General features: G+C 39.0%; 1 protein-coding gene and 15 non-coding genes across 16 annotated transcripts in view; 2 read left to right on the top strand and 14 right to left on the bottom strand.

The window, feature by feature from the left end:
- LOC129824578 (probable G-protein coupled receptor 158) overlaps positions 1–12,777 on the bottom strand; it is a 134,451-nt gene extending 121,674 nt beyond the window's left edge. Inside the window, exon 1 of the mRNA XM_055884269.1 lies at positions 12,738–12,777. Within this exon, the coding sequence (XP_055740244.1) occupies positions 12,738–12,777 (40 nt within the window). The remainder of the gene's footprint in view (positions 1–12,737) is intronic.
- trnas-uga (transfer RNA serine (anticodon UGA)) lies at positions 2,953–3,034 on the bottom strand. The gene has a single exon. It is a non-coding gene; the product is annotated as a tRNA-Ser (tRNA).
- On the bottom strand, positions 3,250–3,330 carry trnas-cga (transfer RNA serine (anticodon CGA)). Its single transcript has one exon. It is a non-coding gene; the product is annotated as a tRNA-Ser (tRNA).
- trnas-uga (transfer RNA serine (anticodon UGA)) lies at positions 4,429–4,510 on the bottom strand. Its single transcript has one exon. It is a non-coding gene; the product is annotated as a tRNA-Ser (tRNA).
- On the bottom strand, positions 4,721–4,802 carry trnas-cga (transfer RNA serine (anticodon CGA)). The gene has a single exon. It is a non-coding gene; the product is annotated as a tRNA-Ser (tRNA).
- Positions 6,198–6,279, bottom strand: trnas-cga (transfer RNA serine (anticodon CGA)). Its single transcript has one exon. It is a non-coding gene; the product is annotated as a tRNA-Ser (tRNA).
- Positions 7,375–7,459, bottom strand: trnas-uga (transfer RNA serine (anticodon UGA)). The gene has a single exon. It is a non-coding gene; the product is annotated as a tRNA-Ser (tRNA).
- trnas-cga (transfer RNA serine (anticodon CGA)) lies at positions 7,675–7,756 on the bottom strand. The gene has a single exon. It is a non-coding gene; the product is annotated as a tRNA-Ser (tRNA).
- Positions 8,854–8,935, bottom strand: trnas-uga (transfer RNA serine (anticodon UGA)). Its single transcript has one exon. It is a non-coding gene; the product is annotated as a tRNA-Ser (tRNA).
- On the bottom strand, positions 9,146–9,227 carry trnas-cga (transfer RNA serine (anticodon CGA)). Its single transcript has one exon. It is a non-coding gene; the product is annotated as a tRNA-Ser (tRNA).
- trnas-uga (transfer RNA serine (anticodon UGA)) lies at positions 10,325–10,406 on the bottom strand. The gene has a single exon. It is a non-coding gene; the product is annotated as a tRNA-Ser (tRNA).
- Positions 10,622–10,703, bottom strand: trnas-cga (transfer RNA serine (anticodon CGA)). The gene has a single exon. It is a non-coding gene; the product is annotated as a tRNA-Ser (tRNA).
- On the bottom strand, positions 11,799–11,883 carry trnas-uga (transfer RNA serine (anticodon UGA)). The gene has a single exon. It is a non-coding gene; the product is annotated as a tRNA-Ser (tRNA).
- Positions 12,099–12,179, bottom strand: trnas-cga (transfer RNA serine (anticodon CGA)). Its single transcript has one exon. It is a non-coding gene; the product is annotated as a tRNA-Ser (tRNA).
- A 564-nt stretch (positions 12,778–13,341) lies between the features above and the next one.
- On the top strand, positions 13,342–13,424 carry trnas-uga (transfer RNA serine (anticodon UGA)). The gene has a single exon. It is a non-coding gene; the product is annotated as a tRNA-Ser (tRNA).
- Positions 13,425–13,642: 218 nt separating this feature from the next.
- Positions 13,643–13,724, top strand: trnas-uga (transfer RNA serine (anticodon UGA)). The gene has a single exon. It is a non-coding gene; the product is annotated as a tRNA-Ser (tRNA).
- The last annotated feature ends 10,665 nt before the right edge of the window (positions 13,725–24,389 follow it).

Raw genomic sequence — 24,389 nt, 5'->3', positions numbered from 1 at the left:
GTGTTATGTTTGCAATATGATGTGATGTTTTTCACTGTTGAATCATATGCAAATGTAACGTGCATTATTTAAATAAACCCTATGTGGGTTATGAATGTCTTATGAACCTGTCTTTGATGTCAGTCCATCAGGCCACTATGAGGTCTACCTGTGTTGATTCTAAGCTTCCTGGAGCAACCGGAAGTGATAAATTCACCCTAAAAGTGTTTTGCCATAGCCAACCAGCAGTTTGTGATATATAGTGCATTCAACCCTATGTAAATCAGTCAGTTCTTAACGTATAGACTTAAAACTCAGGATTCTATAAAAGCATACCCCGATCAGGATAGGTGTTTACTTAAAGCTTCCTGTGCCAACCGGAAGTGCCTTAAAATGGGGTCATAGGTGCTGTTTCAAAGGGTTAAAAAAGTCAAATCTTTCCAAAACTTTAAGTGTGTGATTAGGCAACCCTCATGAAGTGTAAATCAGTCATTTCTCTAACCAGATGTCAAAGAAAAGCTCGCTCACACACACACACACACACACAGAGAGCCTTAAATGCTTTTAGGGGCATCCAGACTTCCATACCCGCTCTGGGAGCACTATACTACAGGCAAAAAACAATGGGTGCTGGCCTGAGTGATTTATGGAGGTTTTCAAAAAAAGTCAGAAAATATTCTATGTTTTTTCTTAAAAATATTTTATGTTTTTTCTTCTCGAGTCAATGGCCTGAGTGATTTATGGAGTTTTTCCAAAAAACTCAAAAAATATTCTAAGTCCAAACTTTTCGTGCACCTGGTATTTTTTTTGGGTTACCAGGTGCCATGGTTGAAATTGCTTTTAGGGGGCATCCAGAATTCCATACCCGCTCTGGGAGCACTATTTACGGGCAAAAATCAATGTGTGCTGGCCTGAGTGATTTATGGAGGTTTTCAAAAAAAGTCAGAAAATATTCTATGTTTTTTCTTCTGGAAATTTTTGTTTTCTTTTTTCTTCTCGTGTCAATGGGGGTCCGGCCTGAGTGATTTAAGGAGGTTTCCAAAAAAAGTCAAAAAATATTCTGTTTCATTTTTTGGGTTACCAGGTGCCATGGTTGAAATTGCTTTTAGGGGGCATCCAGAATTCCATACCCGCTCTGGGAGCACTATTCTACGGGCAAAAATCAATGGGTGCTGGCCTGAGTGATTTATGGAGGTTTTCAAAAAAAGTCAGAAAATATTCTATGTTTTTTCTTCTGGAATTTTTTTTTCTTTTTTTTTCTTCTCGAGTCAATGGGGGTCCGGCCTGAATGATTTAAGGAGGTTACCAAAAAAAGTCAAAAAATATTCTATGTTTCATGTTTTGGGTACCAGGTGTCATTTTTGAAAACCGTTTTAAATGCTTCATTTTGGCCTTTTAAAAACAAAATGTTATTTTTGACTATGAAATCCAAAAAAGCACTTTTTTAAAGGGTTTGATAAGTTTTTTCTAATTTATTCACATTTTTGACTTTTGACTTTTGACTTCCTATGAAATCATATTCCAAACGCACAAAACATATTCCTTAAGTACAATTAAACATTTCAAAAAAAATTATGATATTATAATGTGACTAAAGTATCTTCATACAGTTCTTATACGTGTGTAATTGACCTAAAAATCGAAAGAATTTCAAAAAACGGTCCAGAAAGCACTTTTTTAAAGGAGGTTATACGTTTTTTCCAAATTTTTGACTTTTTTGACTTTTGACTTTTGACTTCCTAAGAAATCACATTCCAAATGCACAAAACATATTCCTTAAGTCCAAATAAAAATGTCCAAAAAATTGTGTTAATAAAATTTGACAAAAGTATTTTCATACAGTTCTTACACATGTGTAATTGACATAAAAATCGAAAGAATTTCGAAAAACGGTCCAGAAAGCACTTTTTTAAAGGGGGTGATACGTTTTTTCCAAATTTTTGACATTTTTGACTTTTGACTTTTGACTTCCTAAGAAATCACATTCCAAATGCACAAAACATATTCCTTAAGTCCAAATAAAAATGTCCAAAAAATTATGTTAATAAAATTTGACAAAAGTATTTTCATACAGTTCTTACACATGTGTAATTGACATAAAAATCAAAGGATTTCGAAAAACGGTCCAGAACGCACTTTTTTAAAGGGGGTGATACGTTTTTTCCAAATTTTTGACATTTTTGACTTTTGACTTTTGACTTCCTAAGAAATCACATTCCAAATGCACAAAACATATTCCTTAAGTCCAAATAAAAATGTCCAAAAAATTATGTTAATAAAATTTGACAAAAGTATTTTCATACAGTTCTTACACATGTGTAATTGACATAAAAATCGAAAGAATTTCGAAAAACGGTCCAGAAAGCACTTTTTTAAAGGGGGTGATACGTTTTTTCCAAATTTTTGACATTTTTGACTTTTGACTTTTGACTTCCTAAGAAATCACATTCCAAATGCACAAAACATATTCCTTAAGTCCAAATAAAAATGTAAAAAAAATTATGTTAATAAAATTTGACAAAAGTATTTTCATACAGTTCTTACACATGTGTAATTGACATAAAAATCGAAAGAATTTCGAAAAACGGTCCAGAAAGCACTTTTTTAAGGGGGTGATAAGTTTTTGCCAAAACTTTCAATATTTCAAAATTTCAAAATATGACTCTTGGGTCTTGACTTGCGTTACAGTAAGCCTATGAAAAATTAAGATGGAACACACTCGCCCACTATAGGATTTTTGGGGTGTTACACAGCTCATTTACAATATGGCATTTGCCATCAACTTTGGACGAAACAGGGCCGGATGCAATGTGAAATCCCACACAATCCCATCGTGTATATGGTCCGCTCGGTGCCAATAAGTTGCCATGTTATTTTGTACAATTGAGGGGGGACTTCCCTTACATGTATTAAGGACATTATCCATATCAAGTCACTAAGTATTTGTTAAAAATAAAGATAGGTTTGCCATAGCGCTGCAAGCAGGGTTCGAACCTGCGCAGGGAGACCCCATTGGATTTCAAGTCCAACGCCTTAACCACTCGGCCATCGCAGCTTGCTATGTAAAATTCCAGGCCTTAACCAGTCGGCCTTCTCATCCTGTCCACTTTACTTCTGTAAAGACTAGACTATCTACTGAAGAGCCTATTTGAACTGTTTGTCAAGGAACACATATTCTGAGCACTTGAATCAAAGGACAAGTCCACGGTTTAAGGACATTATCCATATTACGTCCCTGACATGTGGCAAAAAAAGACAGCTTTGTCAAAGCGCTGTGAGCAGGGTTCGAACCTGCGCGGGAAACCCCATTGGATTTCGAATCCAACGCCTTAACCTCTCGGCCATCACAGCGTCTTCTGTTACCTACAACGCCTTAACCAGTCCTCTATCTCGTTCTGTCTATTTTACCTCTAAAGTCACCTGAATATCGTTGTTGAAGAGCTTACCTGAAAATTTTGTCATGGAAGATAAATTCTGAGCACTTTAATCAAAGGACATGTCCAGGCATTATCCATATCAAGTCCCCAATGATATGTTACAAATAAGGACTGGATCGTCAAGAGTTGAAACCTGCGCTGGGAGAACCCATTGGATTTCGAGTCCAACGCTTCAACCACTCGGCAATCAAAGCTTTCCTTAGGTAGATCACACAAGGACAAAAGTATCCAAATTCAACTGCCTAATTGAAATATTTTCAAGCAAAGTAAAATAAGCTATTATCTGAGCACTTCAATCGTTGGACGAGACCATAAAATAAGGAAATTTAAATTCAGAAGAGATACATCCAATTATTAAAGGTCTACTTTATCATCACCCTGTAAGCAGAGTTGAAAACTGTACAGGGAGAACACATTTGATGTCAATTCCAATGCTGAAACCACTTGGCCATCGCAGCAGTAGGAATCTATAGAAAGTGATGAGGAGAAAGCAGAAGTGGGCTATACGCTTCGAGCAAGGTAAGAACATGGGTGGGGAGACCCCATTGAAATTCAGGTCCAACGTCGAAAGAACTCTGCCATTGCAGCTGTTGGAATGCAAGTAAAGGGATTGGGATTTGGAAACAGACATCATTGGTGTAAAATGGTCAACTTGATGGCACGACATATTGATCTTATTTCGCAAGCTGTGAAGTTTGGAAGTTTAATGTGCAAGTCAAAAAACTATGTCCAGAGAAAGTACAAGTGGACTATTCACTGAGAATAAGAATTTGAAAAAGAGCAGGGAGACCCAATTGGGTTTCAAGTCTGAGGACTTAACCACCTGGCTCTCAGTATTTCCAACGTAATTCTAACAGAAACAACAGTATCTGTACTGAAGAGCCTATTTTAACTGTTTGTCAAGGCAAATATATTCTGAGCACCTGAATCACTGAACAATTCCATGTATTAAGGACATTATCCATATCAAGTCACTAAGTATATGTTAAACATAAAGACAGATTTGCCATTGCGCTGCAAGCAGGGTTCGAACCTGCGCGGGGAAACCCCATTGGATTTCAAGTCCAACACCTTAACCACTCGGCCATCGCAGCTTGCTATGTAAAATTCCAGGCCTTAACCAGTCGGCCATCTCATCCTGTCCACTTCTGTAAAGACTAGACTATCTACTGAAGAGCCTATTTGAACTGTTTGTCAAGGAACACATATTCTGAGCACTTGAATCAAAGGTCAAGTCCACGGTTTAAGGACATTATCCATATCACGTCTCTGACATGTGGAAAATAAAGACAGCTTTGTCAAAGCGCTTTGAGCAGGGTTTGAACCTGTGCGGGGAAACCCCATTGGATTTCGAATCCAACGCCTTAACCTCTCGGCCATCACAGCGTCTTCTGTTACCTAAAACGCCTTAACCAGTCCTCTATCTCGTTCTGTCTATTTTACCTCTAAAGTTACCTGAATATCGTTGTTGAAGAGCTTACCTGAAAATTTTGTCATGGAAGATAAATTCTGAGCACTTTAATCAAAGGACATGTCCAGGCATTATCCATATCAAGTCCCCAATGATATGTTACAAATAAAGACTGGATCGTCAAGAGTTGAAACCTGCGCTGGGAGAACCCATTGGATTTCGAGTCCAACGCTTCAACCACTCGGCAATCAAAGCTTTCTTAGGTAGATCACACAAGGACAAAAGTATCCAAATTCAACTACCTAATTGAAATATTTTCAAGCAAAGTAAAATAAGCTATTTTCTGAGCACTTCAATCGTTGGACGAGCCCATAAAATAAGGACATTTAAATTCAGAAGAGATAGATCCAATTATTAAAGGTCTACTTTATCATCACCCTGTAAGCAGAGTTGAAAACTGTACAGGGAGAACACATTTGATGTCAATTCCAATGCTGAAACCACTTGGCCATCGCAGCAGTAGGAATCTACGGAAAGTGATGAGGAGAAAGCAGAAGTGGGCTATACGCTTCGAGCAAGGTATGAACATGGGTGGGGAGACCCCATTGAAATTCAGGTCCAACGTCGAAAGAACTCGGCCATTGCAGCTGTTGGAATGCAAGTAAAGGGATTGGGATTTGGAAACAGACATCATTGGTGTAAAATGGTCAACTTGATGGCACGACATATTGTTCTTATTTCGCAAGCTGTGAAGTTTGGAAGTTTAATGTGCAAGTCAAAAAACTATGTCCAGAGAAAGTACAAGTGGACTATTCACTGAGAATAAGAATTTGAAAAAGAGCAGGGAGACCCAATTGGGTTTCAAGTCTGAGGACTTAACCACCTGGCTCTCAGTATTTCCAACATAATTCTAACAGAAAGAACAGTATCTGTACTGAAGAGCCTATTTTAACTGTTTGTCAAGGCAAATATATTCTGAGCACCTGAATCTCTGAACAATTCCATGTATTAAGGACATTATCCATATCAAGTCAGTAAGTATATGTTAAAAATAAAGACAGTTTTGCCAGTGCCTCTGCAAGCAGAGTTCGAACCTGCGCGTGGAGACCCCAATGGATTTCAAGTCCAACGCCTTAACCACTCCGCCATCGCAGCTTGCTATGTAAAATTCCAGGCCTTAACCAGTCGGCCATCTCATCATGTCCACTTTACTTCTGTAAAGGCTAGACTATCTACTGAAGAGCCTATTTGAACTGTTTGTCAAGGAACACATATTCTGAGCACTTGAATCAAAGGTCAAGTCCACGGTTTAAGGACATTATCCATATCACGTCTCTGACATGTGGAAAATAAAGACAGCTTTGTCAAAGCGCTGTGAGCAGGGTTTGAACCTGCGCGGTGAAACCCCATTGGATTTCGAATCCAACGCCTTAACCTCTCGGCCATCACAGCGTCTTCTGTTACCTAAAACGCCTTAACCAGTCCTCTATCTCGTTCTGTCTATTTTACCTCTAAAGTTACCTGAATATCGTTGTTGAAGAGCTTACCTGAAAATTTTGTCATGGAAGATAAATTCTGAGCACTTTAATCAAAGGACATGTCCAGGCATTATCCATATCAAGTCCCCAATGATATGTTACAAATAAAGACTGGATCGTCAAGAGTTGAAACCTGCGCTGGGAGAACCCATTGGATTTCGAGTCCAACGCTTCAACCACTCGGCAATCAAAGCTTTCTTAGGTAGATCACACAAGGACAAAAGTATCCAAATTCAACTACCTAATTGAAATATTTTCAAGCAAAGTAAAATAAGCTATTTTCTGAGCACTTCAATCGTTGGACGAGCCCATAAAATAAGGACATTTAAATTCAGAAGAGATAGATCCAATTATTAAAGGTCTACTTTATCATCACCCTGTAAGCAGAGTTGAAAACTGTACAGGGAGAACACATTTGATGTCAATTCCAATGCTGAAACCACTTGGCCATCGCAGCAGTAGGAATCTACGGAAAGTGATGAGGAGAAAGCAGAAGTGGGCTATACGCTTCGAGCAAGGTATGAACATGGGTGGGGAGACCCCATTGAAATTCAGGTCCAACGTCGAAAGAACTCGGCCATTGCAGCTGTTGGAATGCAAGTAAAGGGATTGGGATTTGGAAACAGACATCATTGGTGTAAAATGGTCAACTTGATGGCACGACATATTGTTCTTATTTCGCAAGCTGTGAAGTTTGGAAGTTTAATGTGCAAGTCAAAAAACTATGTCCAGAGAAAGTACAAGTGGACTATTCACTGAGAATAAGAATTTGAAAAAGAGCAGGGAGACCCAATTGGGTTTCAAGTCTGAGGACTTAACCACCTGGCTCTCAGTATTTCCAACATAATTCTAACAGAAAGAACAGTATCTGTACTGAAGAGCCTATTTTAACTGTTTGTCAAGGCAAATATATTCTGAGCACCTGAATCTCTGAACAATTCCATGTATTAAGGACATTATCCATATCAAGTCAGTAAGTATATGTTAAAAATAAAGACAGTTTTGCTAGTGCCTCTGCAAGCAGAGTTCGAACCTGCGCGTGGAGACCCCAATGGATTTCAAGTCCAACGCCTTAACCACTCGGCCATCGCAGCTTGCTATGTAAAATTCCAGGCCTTAACCAGTCGGCCATCTCATCATGTCCACTTTACTTCTGTAAAGACTAGACTATCTACTGAAGAGCCTATTTGAACTGTTTGTCAAGGAACACATATTCTGAGCACTTGAATCAAAGGACAAGTCCACGGTTTAAGGACATTATTCATATCACGTCCCTGACATTTTGCAAATAAAGACAGCTTTTTCAAAGTGCTGTGAGCAGGGATTGAACCTGCGCGGGGAAACCCCATTGGATTTCGATTCCAACGCCTAAACCTCTCAGCCATCACAGCTTCTTCTGTTACCTACAACGCCTTAACCAGTCCGCTATCTCGTTCTGTCCATTTTACGTCTAAAGTGACCTGAATATCGTTGTTGAAGAGCTTACCTGAAATGTTTGTCATGGAAGGTAAATTCTGAGCACTTGAATCAAAGGACATGTCCAGGCATTATCCATATCAAGTCCCCAATGATATGTTACAAATAAAGACTGGATCGTCAAGAGTTCAAACCTGCGCTGGGAGAACCCATTGGATTTTGAGTCAAACGCTTCAACCACTCGGCAATCAAAGCTTTCTTAGGTAGATCACACAAGGACCAAAGTATCCAAATTCAACTGCCTAATTGAAATATTTTCAAGCAAAGTAAAATAAGCTATTTTCTGAGCACTTCAATCGTTGGACGAGCCCATAAAATAAGGAAATTTAAATTCAGAAGAGATACATCCAATTATTAAAGGTCTACTTTATCATCACCCTGTAAGCAGAGTTGAAAACTGTACAGGGAGAACACATTTGATGTCAATTCCAATGCTGAAACCACTTGGCCATCGCAGCAGTAGGAATCTACGGAAAGTGATGAGGAGAAAGCAGAAGTGGGCTATACGCTTCGAGCAAGGTATGAACATGGGTGGGGAGACCCCATTGAAATTCAGGTCCAACGTCGAAAGAACTCGGCCATTGCAGCTGTTGGAATGCAAGTAAAGGGATTGGGATTTGGAAACAGACATCATTGGTGTAAAATGGTCAACTTGATGGCACGACATATTGATCTTATTTCGCAAGCTGTGAAGTTTGGAAGTTTAATGTGCAAGTCAAAAAACTATGTCCAGAGAAAGTACAGGTGGACTATTCACTGAGAATAAGATTTTGAAAAAGAGCAGGGAGACTCAATTGGGTTTCAAGTCTGAGGACTTAACCACCTGGCTCTCAGTATTTCCAACGTAATTCTAACAGAAACAACAGTATCTGTACTGAAGAGCCTATTTTAACTGTTTGTCAAGGCAAATATATTCTGAGCACCTGAATCACTGAACAATTCCATGTATTAAGGACATTATCCATATCAAGTCATTAAGGATATGTTAAAAATAAAGACAGAATTGCCATAGCGCTGCAAGCAGGGTTCGAACCTGCGCGTGGATTCCCCAATGGATTTCAAGTCCAACGCCTTAACCACTCCGCCATCGCAGCTTGCTATGTAAAATTCCAGGCCTTAACCAGTAGGCCATCTCATCATGTCCACTTCTGTAAAGACTAGACTATCTACTGAAGAGCCTATTTGAACTGTTTGTCAAGGAACACATATTCTGAGCACTTGAATCAAAGGTCAAGTCCACGGTTTAAGGACATTATCCATATCACGTCCCTGACATATGGCAAATAAAGACAGCTTTGTCACAGCGCTGTGAGCAGGGTTCGAACCTGTGCGGGGAAACCCCATTGGATTTCGAATCGAACGCCTTAACCTCTCGGCCATCACAGCTTCTTCTGTTAGTTACAAAGCCTTAACCAGTCCGCTATCTCGTTCTGTCCATTTTACCTCTAAAGTGACCTGAATATCGTTGTTGAAGAGCTTACCTGAAATGTTTGTCATGGAAGGTAAATTCTGAGCACTTGAATCAAAGGACATGTCCAGGCATTATCCATATCAAGTCCCCAATGATATGTTACAAATAAAGACTGGATCGTCAAGAGTTCAAACCTGCGCTGGGAGAACCCATTGGATTTCGAGTCCAACGCTTCAACCACTCGGCAATCAAAGCTTTCTTAGGTAGATCACACAAGGACAAAAGTATCCAAATTCAACTGCCTAATTGAAATATTTTCAAGCAAAGTAAAATAAGCTATTTTCTGAGCACTTCAATCGTTGGACGAGCCCATAAAATAAGGACATTTAAATTCAGAAGAGATAGATCCAATTATTAAAGGTCTACTTTATCATCACCCTGTAAGCAGAGTTGAAAACTGTACAGGGAGAACACATTTGATGTCAATTCCAATGCTGAAACCACTTGGCCATCGCAGCAGTAGGAATCTACGGAAAGTGATGAGGAGAAAGCAGAAGTGGGCTATACGCTTCGAGCAAGGTAAGAACATGGGTGGGGAGACCCCATTGAAATTCAGGTCCAACGTCGAAAGAACTCGGCCATTGCAGCTGTTGGAATGCAAGTAAAGGGATTGGGATTTGGAAACAGACATCATTGGTGTAAAATGGTCAACTTGATGGCACGACATATTGTTCTTATTTCGCAAGCTGTGAAGTTTGGAAGTTTAATGTGCAAGTCAAAAAACTATGTCCAGAGAAAGTACAAGTGGACTATTCACTGAGAATAAGAATTTGAAAAAGAGCAGGGAGACCCAATTGGGTTTCAAGTCTGAGGACTTAACCACCTGGCTCTCAGTATTTCCAACATAATTCTAACAGAAACAACAGTATCTGTACTGAAGAGCCTATTTTAACTGTTTGTCAAGGCAAATATATTCTGAGCACCTGAATCTCTGAACAATTCCATGTATTAAGGACATTATCCACATCAAGTCACTAAGTATATGTTAAAAATAAAGACAGGTTTGCCATTGCGCTGCAAGCAGGATTCGAACCTGCGCGGGGAGACCCCATTGGATTTCAAGTCCAACGCCTTAACCACTCGGCCATCGCAGCTTGCTATGTAAAATTCCAGGCCTTAACCAGTCGGCCATCTCATCCTGTCCACTTTACTTCAGTAAAGACTAGACTATCTACTGAAGAGCCTATTTGAACTGTTTGTCAAGGAACACATATTCTGAGCACTTGAATCAAAGGTCAAGTCCACGGTTTAAGGACATTATCCATATCACGTCCCTGACATGTGGCAAATAAAGACAGCTTTGTCAAAGCGCTGTGAGCAGGGTTCGAACCTGCGCGGGGAAACCCCATTGGATTTCGAATCCAACGGCTTAACCTCTCGGCCATCACAGCGTCTTCTGTTACCTACAACGCCTTAACCAGTCCTCTATCTCGTTCTGTCTATTTTACCTCTAAAGTAACCTGAATATCGTTGTTGAAGAGCTTACCTGAAAATTTTGTCATGGAAGATAAATTCTGAGCACTTTAATCAAAGGACATGTCCAGGCATTATCCATATCAAGTCCCCAATGATATGTTACAAATAAAGACTGGATCGTCAAGAGTTGAAACCTGCGCTGGGAGAACCCATTGGATTTCGAGTCCAACGCTTCAACCACTCGGCAACCAAAGCTTTCTTAGGTAGATCACACAAGGACAAAAGTATCCAAATTCAACTACCTAATTGAAATATTTTCAAGCAAAGTAAAATAAGCTATTTTCTGAGCACTTCAATCGTTGGACGAGCCCATAAAATGAGGACATTTAAATTCAGAAGAGATAGATCCAATAATTAAAGGTCTACTTTATCATCACCCTGTAAGCAGAGTTGAAAACTGTACAGGGAGAACACATTTGATGTCAATTCCAATGCTGAAACCACTTGGCCATCGCAGCAGTAGGAATCTACGGAAAGTGATGAGGAGAAAGCAGAAGTGGGCTATACGCTTCGAGCAAGGTAAGAACATGGGTGGGGAGACCCCATTGAAATTCAGGTCCAACGTCGAAAGAACTCGGCCATTGCAGCTGTTGGAATGCAAGTAAAGGGATTGGGATTTGGAAACAGACATCATTGGTGTAAAATGGTCAACTTGATGGCACGACAAATTGATCTTATTTCGCAAGCTGTGAAGTTTGGAAGTTTAATGTGCAAGTCAAAAAACTATGTCCAGAGAAAGTACAAGTGGACTATTCACTGAGAATAAGATTTTGAAAAAGAGCAGGGAGACCCAATTGGGTTTCAAGTCTGAGGACTTAACCACCTGGCTCTCAGTATTTCCAACATAATTCTAACAGAAACAACAGTATCTGTACTGAAGACCCTATTTTAACTGTTTGTCAAGGCAAATATATTCTGAGCACCTGAATCACTGAACAATTCCATGTATTAAGGACATTATCCATATCAAGTCACTAAGTATATGTTAAAAATAAAGACAGTTTTGCCATTGCCTCTGCAAGCAGGGTTCGAACCTGCGCGTGGAGACCTCAACGGATTTCAAGTCCAACACCTTAACCACTCGGCCATCGCAGCTTGCTATGTAAACTTCGAGGCCTTAACCAGTCGGCCATCTCATCCTGTCCACTTTACTTCTGTAAAGACTAGACTATCTACTGAAGAGCCTATTTGAAATGTTTGTCAAGGAACACATATTCTGAGCACTTGAATCAAAGGACAAGTCCACGGTTTAAGGACATTATCCATATCACGTCCCTGACATGTGGCAAAAAAAGACAGCTTTGTCAAAGCGCTGTGAGCAGGGTTCGACCCTGCGCGGGAAACCCCATTGGATTTCGAATCCAACGCCTTAACCTCTCGGTCATCACAGCGTCTTCTGTTACCTACAACGCCTTAACCAGTCCTCTATCTCGTTCTGTCTATTTTACCTCTAAAGTGACCTGAATATCGTTGTTGAAGAGCTTACCTGAAATGTTTGTCATGGAAGGTAAATTCTGAGCACTTGAATCAAAGGACATGTCCAGGCCTTATCCATAAAATTCCAGGCCTTAACCAGTCGGCCATCTCATCCTGGCCACTTTACTTCTGTAAAGACTAGACTATCTACTGAAGAGCCTATTTGAACTGTTTGTCAAGGAACACATATTCTGAGCATTTGAATCAAAGGACAAGTCCACGGTTTCAGGACGTTATCCATATGACGTCCCCAATGACATGTGGCAAATAAAGACACCTTTGTCAAACCACTCGGCAATCAAAGCTTTCTTAGGTAGATCACACAAGGACAAAAGTATCCAAATTCAACTGCCTAATTGAAATATTTTCAAGCAAAGTAAAATAAGCTATTTTCTGGGCACTTCAATCGTTGGACGAGCGTCTTTCGACGTTGGACCTGAATTTCAATGGGGTCTCCCCACCCATGTTCTTACCTTGCTCGAAGCGGATAACCCACTTCTGCTTTCTCCTCATCACTTTCCTTAGATTCCTTCTGCTGCGATGGCCAAGTGGTTTCAGCATTGGAATTGACATCAAATGTGTTCTCCCTGTACAGTTTTCAACTCTGCTTACAGGGTGATGATAAAGTAGACCTGTAATAATTGGATCTATCTCTTCTGAATTTGAATTGTCCTTATTTTATGGGCTCGTCCAACGATTGAAGTGCTAAGAAAACAGCTTATTCTACTTTGCTTGAAAATATTTCAATTAGGCAGTTGAATTTGGATACTTTTGTCCTTGTGTGATCTACCTAAGAAAGCTTTGATTGCCGAGTGGTTGAAGCGTTGGACTCGAAATCCAATGGGTTCTCCCAGCGCAGGTTTGAACTCTTGACGATACAGTCTTTATTTGTAACATATCATTGGGGACTTGATATGGATAATGCGTGGACATGTCCTTTGATTCAAGTGCTCAGAATTTATCTTCCATGACAAACATTTCAGGTAAGCTCTTCAACAGCGATATTCAGGTCACTTTAGAGGTCAAATGGACAGAACGAGATAGAGGACTGGTTAAGGCGTTGTAGGTAACAGAAGAACTTGTGATGGCCGAGAGGTTAAGGCGTTGGATTTGAAATTCATTGGGGTTTCCCCTCGCAGGTTCGAACCCTGCTCACAGCGCTTTGACAAAGCTGTTTTTATTTGCCACATGTCATTGGGGACGTCATATGGATAATGTCCTTAAACCGTGGACTTGTCCTTTGATTCAAGTGCTCAGAATATGTGTTCCTTGACAAACAGTGCAAATAGGCTCTTCAGTAGATAGTCTAGTCTTTACCGAAGTAAAGTGGACAGGATGAGATGGCCGACTGGTTAAGGCCTGTAATTTTACATAGCAAGCCGCGATGGCCGAGTGGTTAAGGAGTTGGATATGAAATCCAATGGGGTCTCGCCGCGCAGGTTCGAACCCTGCTTGCAGCGCTACAGCAACCCAGTCTTTATTTTTAACACATACTTAGTGACTTGAAATGGATAATGTCCTTAATACATGGAATTGTTCAGTGATTCAGGTGCTCAGAATATATATGCCTTGACAAACAGTTCAAATAGGCTCTTCAGTACTGATCCTGCTGTTTGTGAGATAATTCACTTAATAAGTTGCATGGATTCACTGTGTGCAAAATAGTAGAGTTTAACATCATTTTTTAATGACTACCTCTGTCGCCAACATATACAATTATCTGTAAGGTCCATCAGTCAAGCAGTGAATTCTGATTCAACCACACAGACCAGGAAGGTTTTCCAATGCCTTGCAAAAAATGGCATCTATTGGTAGATGGGTTAAAATTAAAAATCAGACATTGAATATCCCTTTTAGCAAGGTGAAGTTGCACTTTGGAACAATACACCCAGTCACTACAAAGAAACAGGTGTTCTTCATAACTCAGTTGCCGGAGAGGAAGGAAACCGCTCAGGGATTTCACCAATGGTGACTTTGAAACAGTTACATAGCTTTCTCCTATCACAGCCTTTAAACTGAGATGGATGAACAACATTGTAGTTACTCCAGAATACTAACCTAAATGACAGAGTGAAAAGAAGGAAGCCTGTACAGAATACAAATATTTCAAAAACATGCATCCTGTATGCAACAAGGCACTAAAGTAAAACTGCAGAAAATGTGGCAAAGAAATTAACTTTATGTCCTGCATACAAGGTGGGTATGCTTGTGATCGGCAAGGACTAGGGAGTTTTTTTGGATAAAAAACTTTTGTAAAAGCATTACAGGTGTAGCTGGTTGTGAGAATGCCAAGACTGTGCAAAGCTATCATCAAGTGAAGGTTGGCTACGTTGAAGAATCTCAAATATAAAATATTTTTTGATTTGTTTTTTGGGGTTACTGCATGATTCCATATGTGTTATTTCATCGTTGTGATGTTTTCACTATTAATTCTACAATGTAGAAAAATGTAAAAATAAAGAAAAACCCTTGAATGAGTAGGTGTGTCCAAACTTTTCACTGGTACTGTATTTCTGAGAAAAAAAATATTTTCAACCCATATGATCTAGTACACAATAAAAGTAAATTATAAAACATATACAAATATGATGATATGATAAAATACCATTTTGAATGAATAAGCCATTTCATACTTTATAATATATCCATATATAGTTCTAATCTGTTTTAGGAACATATACTCAAAATATTTCACATTCTTAATTACTTTACCAAATATATCATGACATTATCTGTTAAATATGTGAACGTCTAAATCCCTCCGATAGACATGGGGAGAGGACTATGTAAAGGGATTGATTTTGTCGTTCTGAGCATATGCAATGTGCCTGCTTCCGTAAAACAAATGATTGACTTCCACACCAAATTACTTATTTACTTATTTTAGGTTTAAGTAAGTGTGTAGGTCACATTCTTTATCATAGATCCGCCTGCTTGAGACAAATTTAGCGATTGCTTTGCCATGTCTGTGCCATAAAGCAGTCGAGCTGGATAAATGTTTTTCTTGACATAACGCTGCAGTGAAGTGATACTGTACAAACCGATGTAATGATGCAGCCGACCACCAGATGAAGGCAAATACAAGTTTATTCGGCAGAGGACGTTTACATGGCCCTAGGAAGGTCTGGATTGCTGTCTTCTGACTTGAAAAACGCTGGGAAATCAATCAAATAAGGCATGTGAACATATACAGTACCAGTCAAAATGGGTTTTCTTTATTTTGACTATTTTCTACATTGTAGAATAATAGTGAAGACATCAAAACTATTAAATAACAAATATGGAATCATGTAGTAACCAAAAAAGTGTTAAACGTTTAAAATATATTTTAGATTCTTCAAAGTACCCACCCTTTGGCTTGATGACAGCTTTGCAAACTCTTGGCATTCTCTCAAACAGCTTCACCTGGAATGCTTTTTCAACAGTCTTGAAGGAGTTCCCATATATATATATATACATTATCTAACCTTTATTTAACTAGGCAAGTCAGTTAAGTACAAATTCTTATTTACAGGAGGTTAGTCATTATTGATCAATAACAATAATTTTTACACCTCTTCCACACTAACTTTACAAAATTCAAACTTGCAATGATTTTCTTTTATAATTCGTTTTTTTAATGCATGAATACAATGGCTCACTGTTCGTTGTTTGCATTTCCTGCCTAAGTTTGCCCACTTTGCCAATGAAGTAACCTTTAAAATAATTGGCAACATCAAATGGTTTTGTGATGAATTTGTCTTTCTGCCCATAATTTAATTTAAAGTTCTCCAAAGTTTTTTTCCATCATTCCTTATATCATTGATCTTGGCTTCATAATACAGTTTTGTCTTCTTTTTGTTGAGTTTAGTCACATAATTTCTCAATTTGCAGTAAGTCAGCCAGTCAGATGTGCAGCCAGACTTATTAGCCACTCTTTTTGCCCCATCTCTTTCAACCATACAGTTTTTCAATTCCTCATCAATCCATGGAGCCTTAACAGTTCTAACAGTCAGTTTCTTAACAGGTGCATGTTTAGCAAAAATTGGAAGAAGCAATTTCATAAATTCATCAAGTGCAGCGTCTGGATGCTCCTCATTAATCACATCAGACCAACAAATATTTTTAACATCATCCACATAAGAGTCACAGCAAAATATTTTGTATGATCTCTTATACACTATTTTAGGCACAACTGTTGGAACTTTGGCTTTCCTGGATATAGCCACTATATTGTGATCACTGCATCCAATGGGTACAGATACAGCTTTAGAACAGAGTTCTACAGCATTAGAAAAAATGTGATCGATACATGTGGATGATCTTATAAACACCCTGGATTAATAACCTGGACCAGATTACAGGCACTGGTTACAGTAAGAAGCTTCCTCTTGAGCTTGATGAAAACCAGTCAATATTCATGTCCCCCAAGAAAGTAGACCTCTCTGTTTATATCACGTACACTATCAAGCATTTCACACATATTATATATATACTGACTGTTAGCACTGTTAGCACTTAAACAGCCTGGAGATGTGTTGTGTCATTGTCCTGTTGAAAAACAAATGATAGTCCCACTATGCGCAAACCAGGTGGGATGGCATATCGCTGTAGAAGGTTGTGGTAGCCATACTAGTTAAGTGTTCCTTGAATTCTTAATAAATCACTGACAGTGTCACCAGCAAAGCACCCCCACACCATCACACCTCCTGCTCCATGCTTCACGGTTGGAACTACACATGCAGAGATCATCCGTTCTATTACTCTGCGTTTCAACCAAAAATCTCAAATTTGGACTCATCAGACCAAAGGACAGATTTCCACCGGTCTAATGTCCATTGCTCGTGTTTCTTGGCCCAAGCAAGTCTCTTCTTATTATTGGTGTCCTTTAGTAGTGGTTTCTTTTAAGCAATTCGAACATAAAGGCCTGATTCACGCAGTCTCCCCTGAACAGTTGATGTTGAGATGTGTCTGTTACTTGCCATTTCTGAGGCTGGTAACTTTAATGAACTCATCCTCTGCAGCAGAGGTAACTCTGGGTCTTCCTTTCCTGTGGCGGTCCTCATGAGAGCCAGTTTCAACATAGCGCTTGATGGATTTTGCAACTGCACTTGAAGAAACTTTAAAAGTTATTGAAATGTTCCGCATTGACGTACCTTCATGTCTTAAAGTAATGATGGGCTGTTGTTTTTCTTTGCTTATTTGAGCTGTTCTTGCCATAATATTGACTTGGTCTTTTACCAAATAGGCTATCTTCTGAATACCTTGAGTCAATCAGTTGTGTTGTGACAAACGCATAAAGAAAGAAAGAAATTCCACAAACTAACTTTTAATAAGGCACACCTGTTAATTGAAATGCATTCCAGGTGATTACCTCATAAAGCTGTTTGAGAGAATACCAAGAGTGGACAAAGCAGTCATCAAGGCAAAGGGTGGCTACTTTGAAGAATCTCAAATATAAAATATATTTTGATTTGTTTAACACTTTCTTGGGGTTACTACATGATTCCATATGTGTTATTTCATAGTTTTGATGTCTTCACTATTATTCTACAATGTAGAAAATAGTAAACCAGAAAGAAAAACCCTGGAATGAGTAGGTTGTCCAAACTTTTGACAAGGTGCTGTACATATTTTTTTTAAGTAATTTTAGTGCCCGATTTCTGGGAATGTCATCACATTAGGTATTTTTATTTCATTTGTATTTCATCTCGTCATAAACAAATGTATTCTGCAATAACTTGATATGTTGAGCCAGTCCTTACGATCAGTTCCATCTCAAGTAATGTTTCTATTCTCCAGCAGCAGACCAAGTGACAGGGTGGCCATTGACAGTAATATGTCAAATAAGAACTTCTTCAGCTTATTGTAGCCTATTAATGCTACTTTCATGTTTTTGTCATCATTGTAATGAATGTGTTCAATGGTACAGGTGGAGCTTCTGTTTCTAAGAACTGGGTTACATCTTGCCTGAACTGATTCGGGGAAATGCTTCTCTTCAAGCTTCTAACATCATACCCAATTAACAGTTTGGTAACCACTTTCTGTTTGCAAATTAAGGCTAGCGTAGCAATGGGTTTCACCACATCGGTTCCCTTATTGCTAGTGTGCAGGGTTCATCTGTCACCTGCACGTTCTTGGTTAGCACCCAGTTTCCATAACACTTTTACAACGGTTGTTGCAGCAGTGTCTGATCTCAGAACTCATTATGTGTTTTACTATAGATGCTTCCCATCCGTATACTTTTTGTGGGATTTTCAGGTTCAGTAGTCTGCAGTTCATTGGTTTACATGATGGATAATTGGTCATTCTATAGTGGGCCTCAACTCATCGCACACCAAGCAAATCACATTATGGCAGCAAACATTAAGCCTGGTTGCTTTGTCTCATGCCATCTTTGCCCAGTCATATTATTTTTTTGTAATATTTTATTTCACATCCACCTTTTTCTTCCTTTGACAATAAACAAAAAACATACCGAGACAAAAACAGCCGACAACTTAACATTTACTTCAAATTGTGTTGCGCTGTTTCTGTCTGTAGCCAGATTTCTCTCAATATTTAAAGATGCACTATGCAGATATCACTCTGACATTTCCTGGTTGATAAAATGTGAATAGTTCGCCTAATTTCAGTTGGTGACAAAACAAGCAAGAACATCCCTGGTCATCCCTACTCTGATGTGGCAGACTCATTAAACACAAATGCTTCGTTTGTAGATGATGTCTGAGTGTTGGAGTGTACCCCTGGCTACCTGTACATTTAAAAAACATGAAAATGTTGCCGTCTGGTTTGATTAATAGTAGGAATTTGAAATTATTTATACATTTACTTTTGATACTTAAGTATTTTTAAAACCAAATGCTTTTAGACTTTTACTCAATAAGTCATTTACTGGGTGACTTTCACTTTTACTTGAGTCATTTTCAATTAAGGTATCTTTACTTTTACTCAAGTATGACAATTAGGTACTTTTTCCACCACTGAGAATGAGAGATCTATATCCCACATTTCTATGTGGATTTGGTCAGGTCGCCCATAAAGTTACATATTGCAGCTTTAAATAATAAAGCATTTGATCCTTCCATTCTCTTAACGTTGGGCTATCATTTGACTTTCAGTATTTAAGTAATAGCTTCTACAATAATTGACTAAAATAATATTGTCCAACCCATTGGGTATCTTACCACACCCCCATATGCCATGTCTTCAAATATGCAGATAGATGGATTAAAAGTAAATTTACATTGTAAAACTTCTGACAGCCAGCTTTCTAACTCTGCCCATAACTTTAGGACTTCATAGCACTCCCAGAAGGCATGAATCATTGAGTCATTGTTAGTTTTACACTTAAGACATGACTCTGCCGTTGTGCTGTAGAATTTGTGAATTTTGTCTCTTGTATATTTAATTCTATATATTAGTTTATACTAGATTAAGTGTACATTTTAGTTAACTGTAATTGTGTTTATTATGTTCCAACACTCTCTCCAACTTCAGTTCTCCAATATCAGTTCTTTTTAAGTCTTGGTTCCAATAGTTCATATTTTTTCCTAAGCGATTCTAAGTTGGATAGGCTCTCTGCAATATTTTGTATATCTCACCTGTCATATGAGTATCTTTTTCTGACTCAAATAGGATTCCCTCAAAATTGCTGTGATGTCCAGAAGCTTTCAGGTTGAAATTTCATGATGTAAAACTTTTAAGTTGCATATATTTGAAAATATTTATATTGGTCAGTGAAAAATTGCTTCTTTTTTTTTTATAATATTTTTTTGTCATGGAAATAATTGTATTTCCTATTACCATGTCATTTACGCAGCACGACTCTCCTTCATCGCAACACAACACTATTAATCTCACTACTAAACTACCTGCTATTTCCTATTCTACAGTATATGCACACAGCCCTCAGACAAGGCGGTTACCATCCGCATTGACGTCTTCGTGAATCTTCTTACTGGTTTTCCATTGTTTCCTTCTAATGGCGATTTCACAACACCTATCGCTTTTATTCCTTCACGTGATTTAGCTTTTTTCTGATCCGGTCTTTTCACCCTAATCACTATAGCCTCAGGCTTAAGCATTCTAAATCAGTTTCCTGAGGCACTATCGTGATAGCTCTCACTAACACTCAATCCCTTCTCTTTATGCTAATATATATTCGACCCCTTCTCTGCTCCACATCATTCTCTTTCCCTCCTCTTCAACCCTTTAGCTGTTTTCACTTCTCTCCTTTCTCAAGTAATATGAAGGTGTTATCTTTCCCCTCAAGCCTATCTCTTATCTGTCCCCGTCGCTTCGTATTACTGCATGTAATATGGTGTTATCTTTCCCCTCAAGCCTATCTCTTATCTGTCCCCGTCGCTTCGTATTACTGCATGTAATATGGTGTTATCTTTCCCCTCAAGCCTATCTCTTATCTGTCCCCGTCGCTTCGTATTACTGCATGTAATATGGTGTTATCTTTCCCCTCAAGCCTATCTCTTATCTGTCCCCGTCGCTTCGTATTACTGCATGTAATATGAAGGTGTTATCTTTCCCCTCAAGCCTATCTCTTATCTGTCCCCGTCGCTTCGTATTACTGCATGTAATATGGTGTTATCTTTCCCCTCAAGCCTATCTCTTATCTGTCCCCGTCGCTTCGTATTACTGCATGTAATATGAAGGTGTTATCTTTCCCCTCAAGCCTATCTCTTATCTGTCCCCGTCGCTTCGTATTACTGCATGCACGCATGCCTGGGTTTCGAAGCAAAGCAAAAGTCTCATTATATCATATAAATCGCATTACAGTGTGTATGGTTGGGTTCTATGTTCATACGTAGCACTTCATCGACACACATCAGCAAACATTTGATTCTGGTGTTTGGCTTTATTGAAAAGTTACAATATTTATCTTGCCTAACATCATTATTTGGAAATGGTATATTGATCGTAACAGTTTGTTTAGGGCTGATAGTTGTCACCCACTTTCCTTGAAAAACAGTTTGCCCTACAGCCAATTCTGTCGAATCAAAAGAAATTGTAAAAAAAATAATCAGATTTCGACAGAAATATGGCTGAGACTCAAAGAAAATTCAAGGAGAGGGGGTACAAAAATGGTCAGATTAATACTGCCATTGAGAAAATTCAAACCAAAAGTGCTCGGAACAAATTATTAAGGGAATCAGCTAAAATCATTATACAGAACTCTTGCCACCAAAAAAATGTTGAATATTTGTGGCATAAAATCATCAAAGCTCAGCAGATTTTGTTTGATACAGAATCAATAGACCATTTATTTTGGTATTGCCTTCAGGTAGCCTGTTTCTGGTCTCAGGTTCAGGAAAGGCTGAAAATGCATAGCATTGATCTTAAATTGACCAAAGTGTCACGATCGTCATAATAAGCGGACCAAGGCGCAGCGTGAGAGACATACATCTTCCTTTTATTATACGAAGACATAACACGAAACACTTTTACAAAACTAACAAAAACAATAAACGACCGTGAAGCTATAAACGAAAGTGCACACACAAACTACTAACGTTCAACATAGACAATTACCCACAATCACCTAAAGCCTATGGCTGCCTTAAATATGGCTCCCAATCAGAGACAACAATAAACAGCTGTCTCTGATTGAGAACCAAATCAGGCAACCATAGACTTTCCTAAACCTCTCTACTGAACACAACCCCATACACTATACAACACCCCCTAAACAATACACACACCCTAAACTAGACAAAACACACAAACATCCCCCATGTCACACCCTGACCTAACTAAACTAATAAAGAAAATCAATATAACAAAGGCCAGGGTGTGACACATAGACCATATACTGTTAGGAGATCTGGAGAGACCGGGTCAGTCAATTAATAATACACCAATACTATTAGTAAAAGTATTTATCTTCAACTCGCAATCTGTGGATTCTATTCGATTAGATAGATTGAAATTGTACATTTAACATCACAGTTAAGTTGAAAGATATGTGTTGCGTAGAAACCCGAAGTGGGTGGCCAGCAGCAGAGATAGATGGGATGGGCTGAGGGAAGCTGAGGGTTGGGATGTGGAATTGGAGATGTCACGACTTCTGCCGAAGTCGATGCCTCTCCTTGTTCAGGCGGTGCTCGGCGTTCGACGTCACCGGTGTTCTAGCCATCATTGATCCATTTTTCATTTTCCGTTGGTTTTGTCTCGTCTCCCTACACACCTGGTTCCAATCCCATTCATTACCTGTTGTGTATTTAACCCTCTGTTTCCCCTCATGTCCTTGTCAGAGATTGTTTGTTTTTTCATGCTTGTGTTTATATTGGTGCACGAAGGGTCCTCGTACCCACTTTGCCTTTATTATGTAAGATGGTTTTGGAGCTGTGTTTTTTAAAATGATTAATTAAACTACTCCATTCATACCAAGTTCGATTCTCCTGCGCCTGACTTCCCTGCCACCTACACACACGACGTGACAGGAGACAAGTGAGAGTGGAGTTGCTGTGTGAGAGATAGAATGATGGTCAAAAATAAAAGTCAAAAATGAAGTCAAAATAAATCATAATAAAAAATACATTTGAATGACACTACGTGGCAGTGTTTTTACAACTAATGCCGGTTTGCCTGAGGCTGATGCCGTGCTGGTGTTTGCACACATGCATACACACACACTCTCATTCAAATAAACACATACAAGAACACACACATACATGTAATAGGGCCAGACATGCACACAAACATATACAGTTGGCATTGCTGTTATGATTTTAGTTGTCCTTGATGTCCTTGGTTTTAAATGTATTATTATAATTTTTAATTACATTGTTTGCTGTTTTCTTCTGTCTTTTCCTTTTTTCTCTTTAGTTCGTTCTCTTGGTTGTTGGTGCATTGGGGGGTTCTTGGGGTTGGGGGTTCATTCTCTTGGTTGTTGGTGCATTGGGGGTTTCTTGGGGAGGAATGGAATTAATTGCATTTTTTATTTTCTTCCTGGGGAGGGACGGTGGGAGGGGTCTCGAATGGTTGAGGGACAGCTATTGGGGAACTGTGGGGGGGATCTTGGAGGGTTTGGTTTCACGTTTTTGGTCTGGTGGGAGATCTGTCAACATGCACTTGAGCAGGGCATTGACCCTGGATGCTTCTGTGTGTCGCTCTGAATGGGAGTCTGTTGGATGACTGGTATGATGTAGTTGTTGAGCGGCTTCACTGCAAGTATATTGTATGTTTTGAATATTCAATAAATAATTAAAAAATAAAAATAAATATGAAAGGAATCGTTCACAAACATTGGCACATTCTAAGATCCGATGATAGTATCGGTAATGTGTTTTCGGACCTTCCCTTGGTCGCATTCTCGCGGGGCAGAAACCTCAGAGATCAATTGGTAAACTCTGAGTTACCACCGCAAGATATCCCTGCACGTCTATTTGCGCCCCCTATTGGATGGAAACTACAAGCTGTGCTCAATGCAATGGCAACTTATAAATGTAGATCCTTCAAACACCCCCAAACAGGCAAACAGATCCCAATCAAAGGTGTTATCACGTGCTCTAACAAGGCAGTTATTTATCTTATAACTTGTCCTTGTGGTAAAAAATTATGTGGGTAAAACAAAGCGCAAGTTAAAAGTATGTATCTCGGAACATCGTAGCACCATTAGGTGCAAAAACACGACTTACCCAGTTGCGGCTCACTTTTTGGAAGCAGGCCACTCGATTTTGGCATCGAACATGTCACCCTCCCTAGGAGAGGTGGTGACCTCGACAATGTATTGTTAAAATGAGAGGCTGCCTGGATCTTTTACTTTAAAGACCCTTGCTCCCTTCGGTCTCAATGTAGACTTTGATCTGAAGCCATTCTTGCGAATATTGTGATTTTGCTATTGTAAATGTTTGTAAATTGTAATCTATGAAAATTGTATCTATGATTGTACGCTATCCATTAATGTTTTTTGTATGCTATTTTAATATATGAGAATCATGGCCACTACTGGCCCTGATTACAGACACCTGTGTCTGTCACCTGACACTATATAAATGTCTCACAGTGTTTGTCATTATACCCTGATGAAGACAGCTTGTCTGTCGAAACGTTAATACGTTGGCCGTTTTAATATACATTTCATAAAATATTTTCCATTACAGCAGAGTTGCAGTTTTGTTCTATTCTTC

The sequence above is a fragment of the Salvelinus fontinalis genome, chromosome 26 (assembly GCF_029448725.1).
Source record: "Salvelinus fontinalis isolate EN_2023a chromosome 26, ASM2944872v1, whole genome shotgun sequence".
NCBI lineage: Eukaryota > Metazoa > Chordata > Actinopteri > Salmoniformes > Salmonidae > Salvelinus > Salvelinus fontinalis.
Note: the sequence above shows the minus strand (reverse complement) of the source record. Positions and strands in the feature narration are given on the sequence as shown.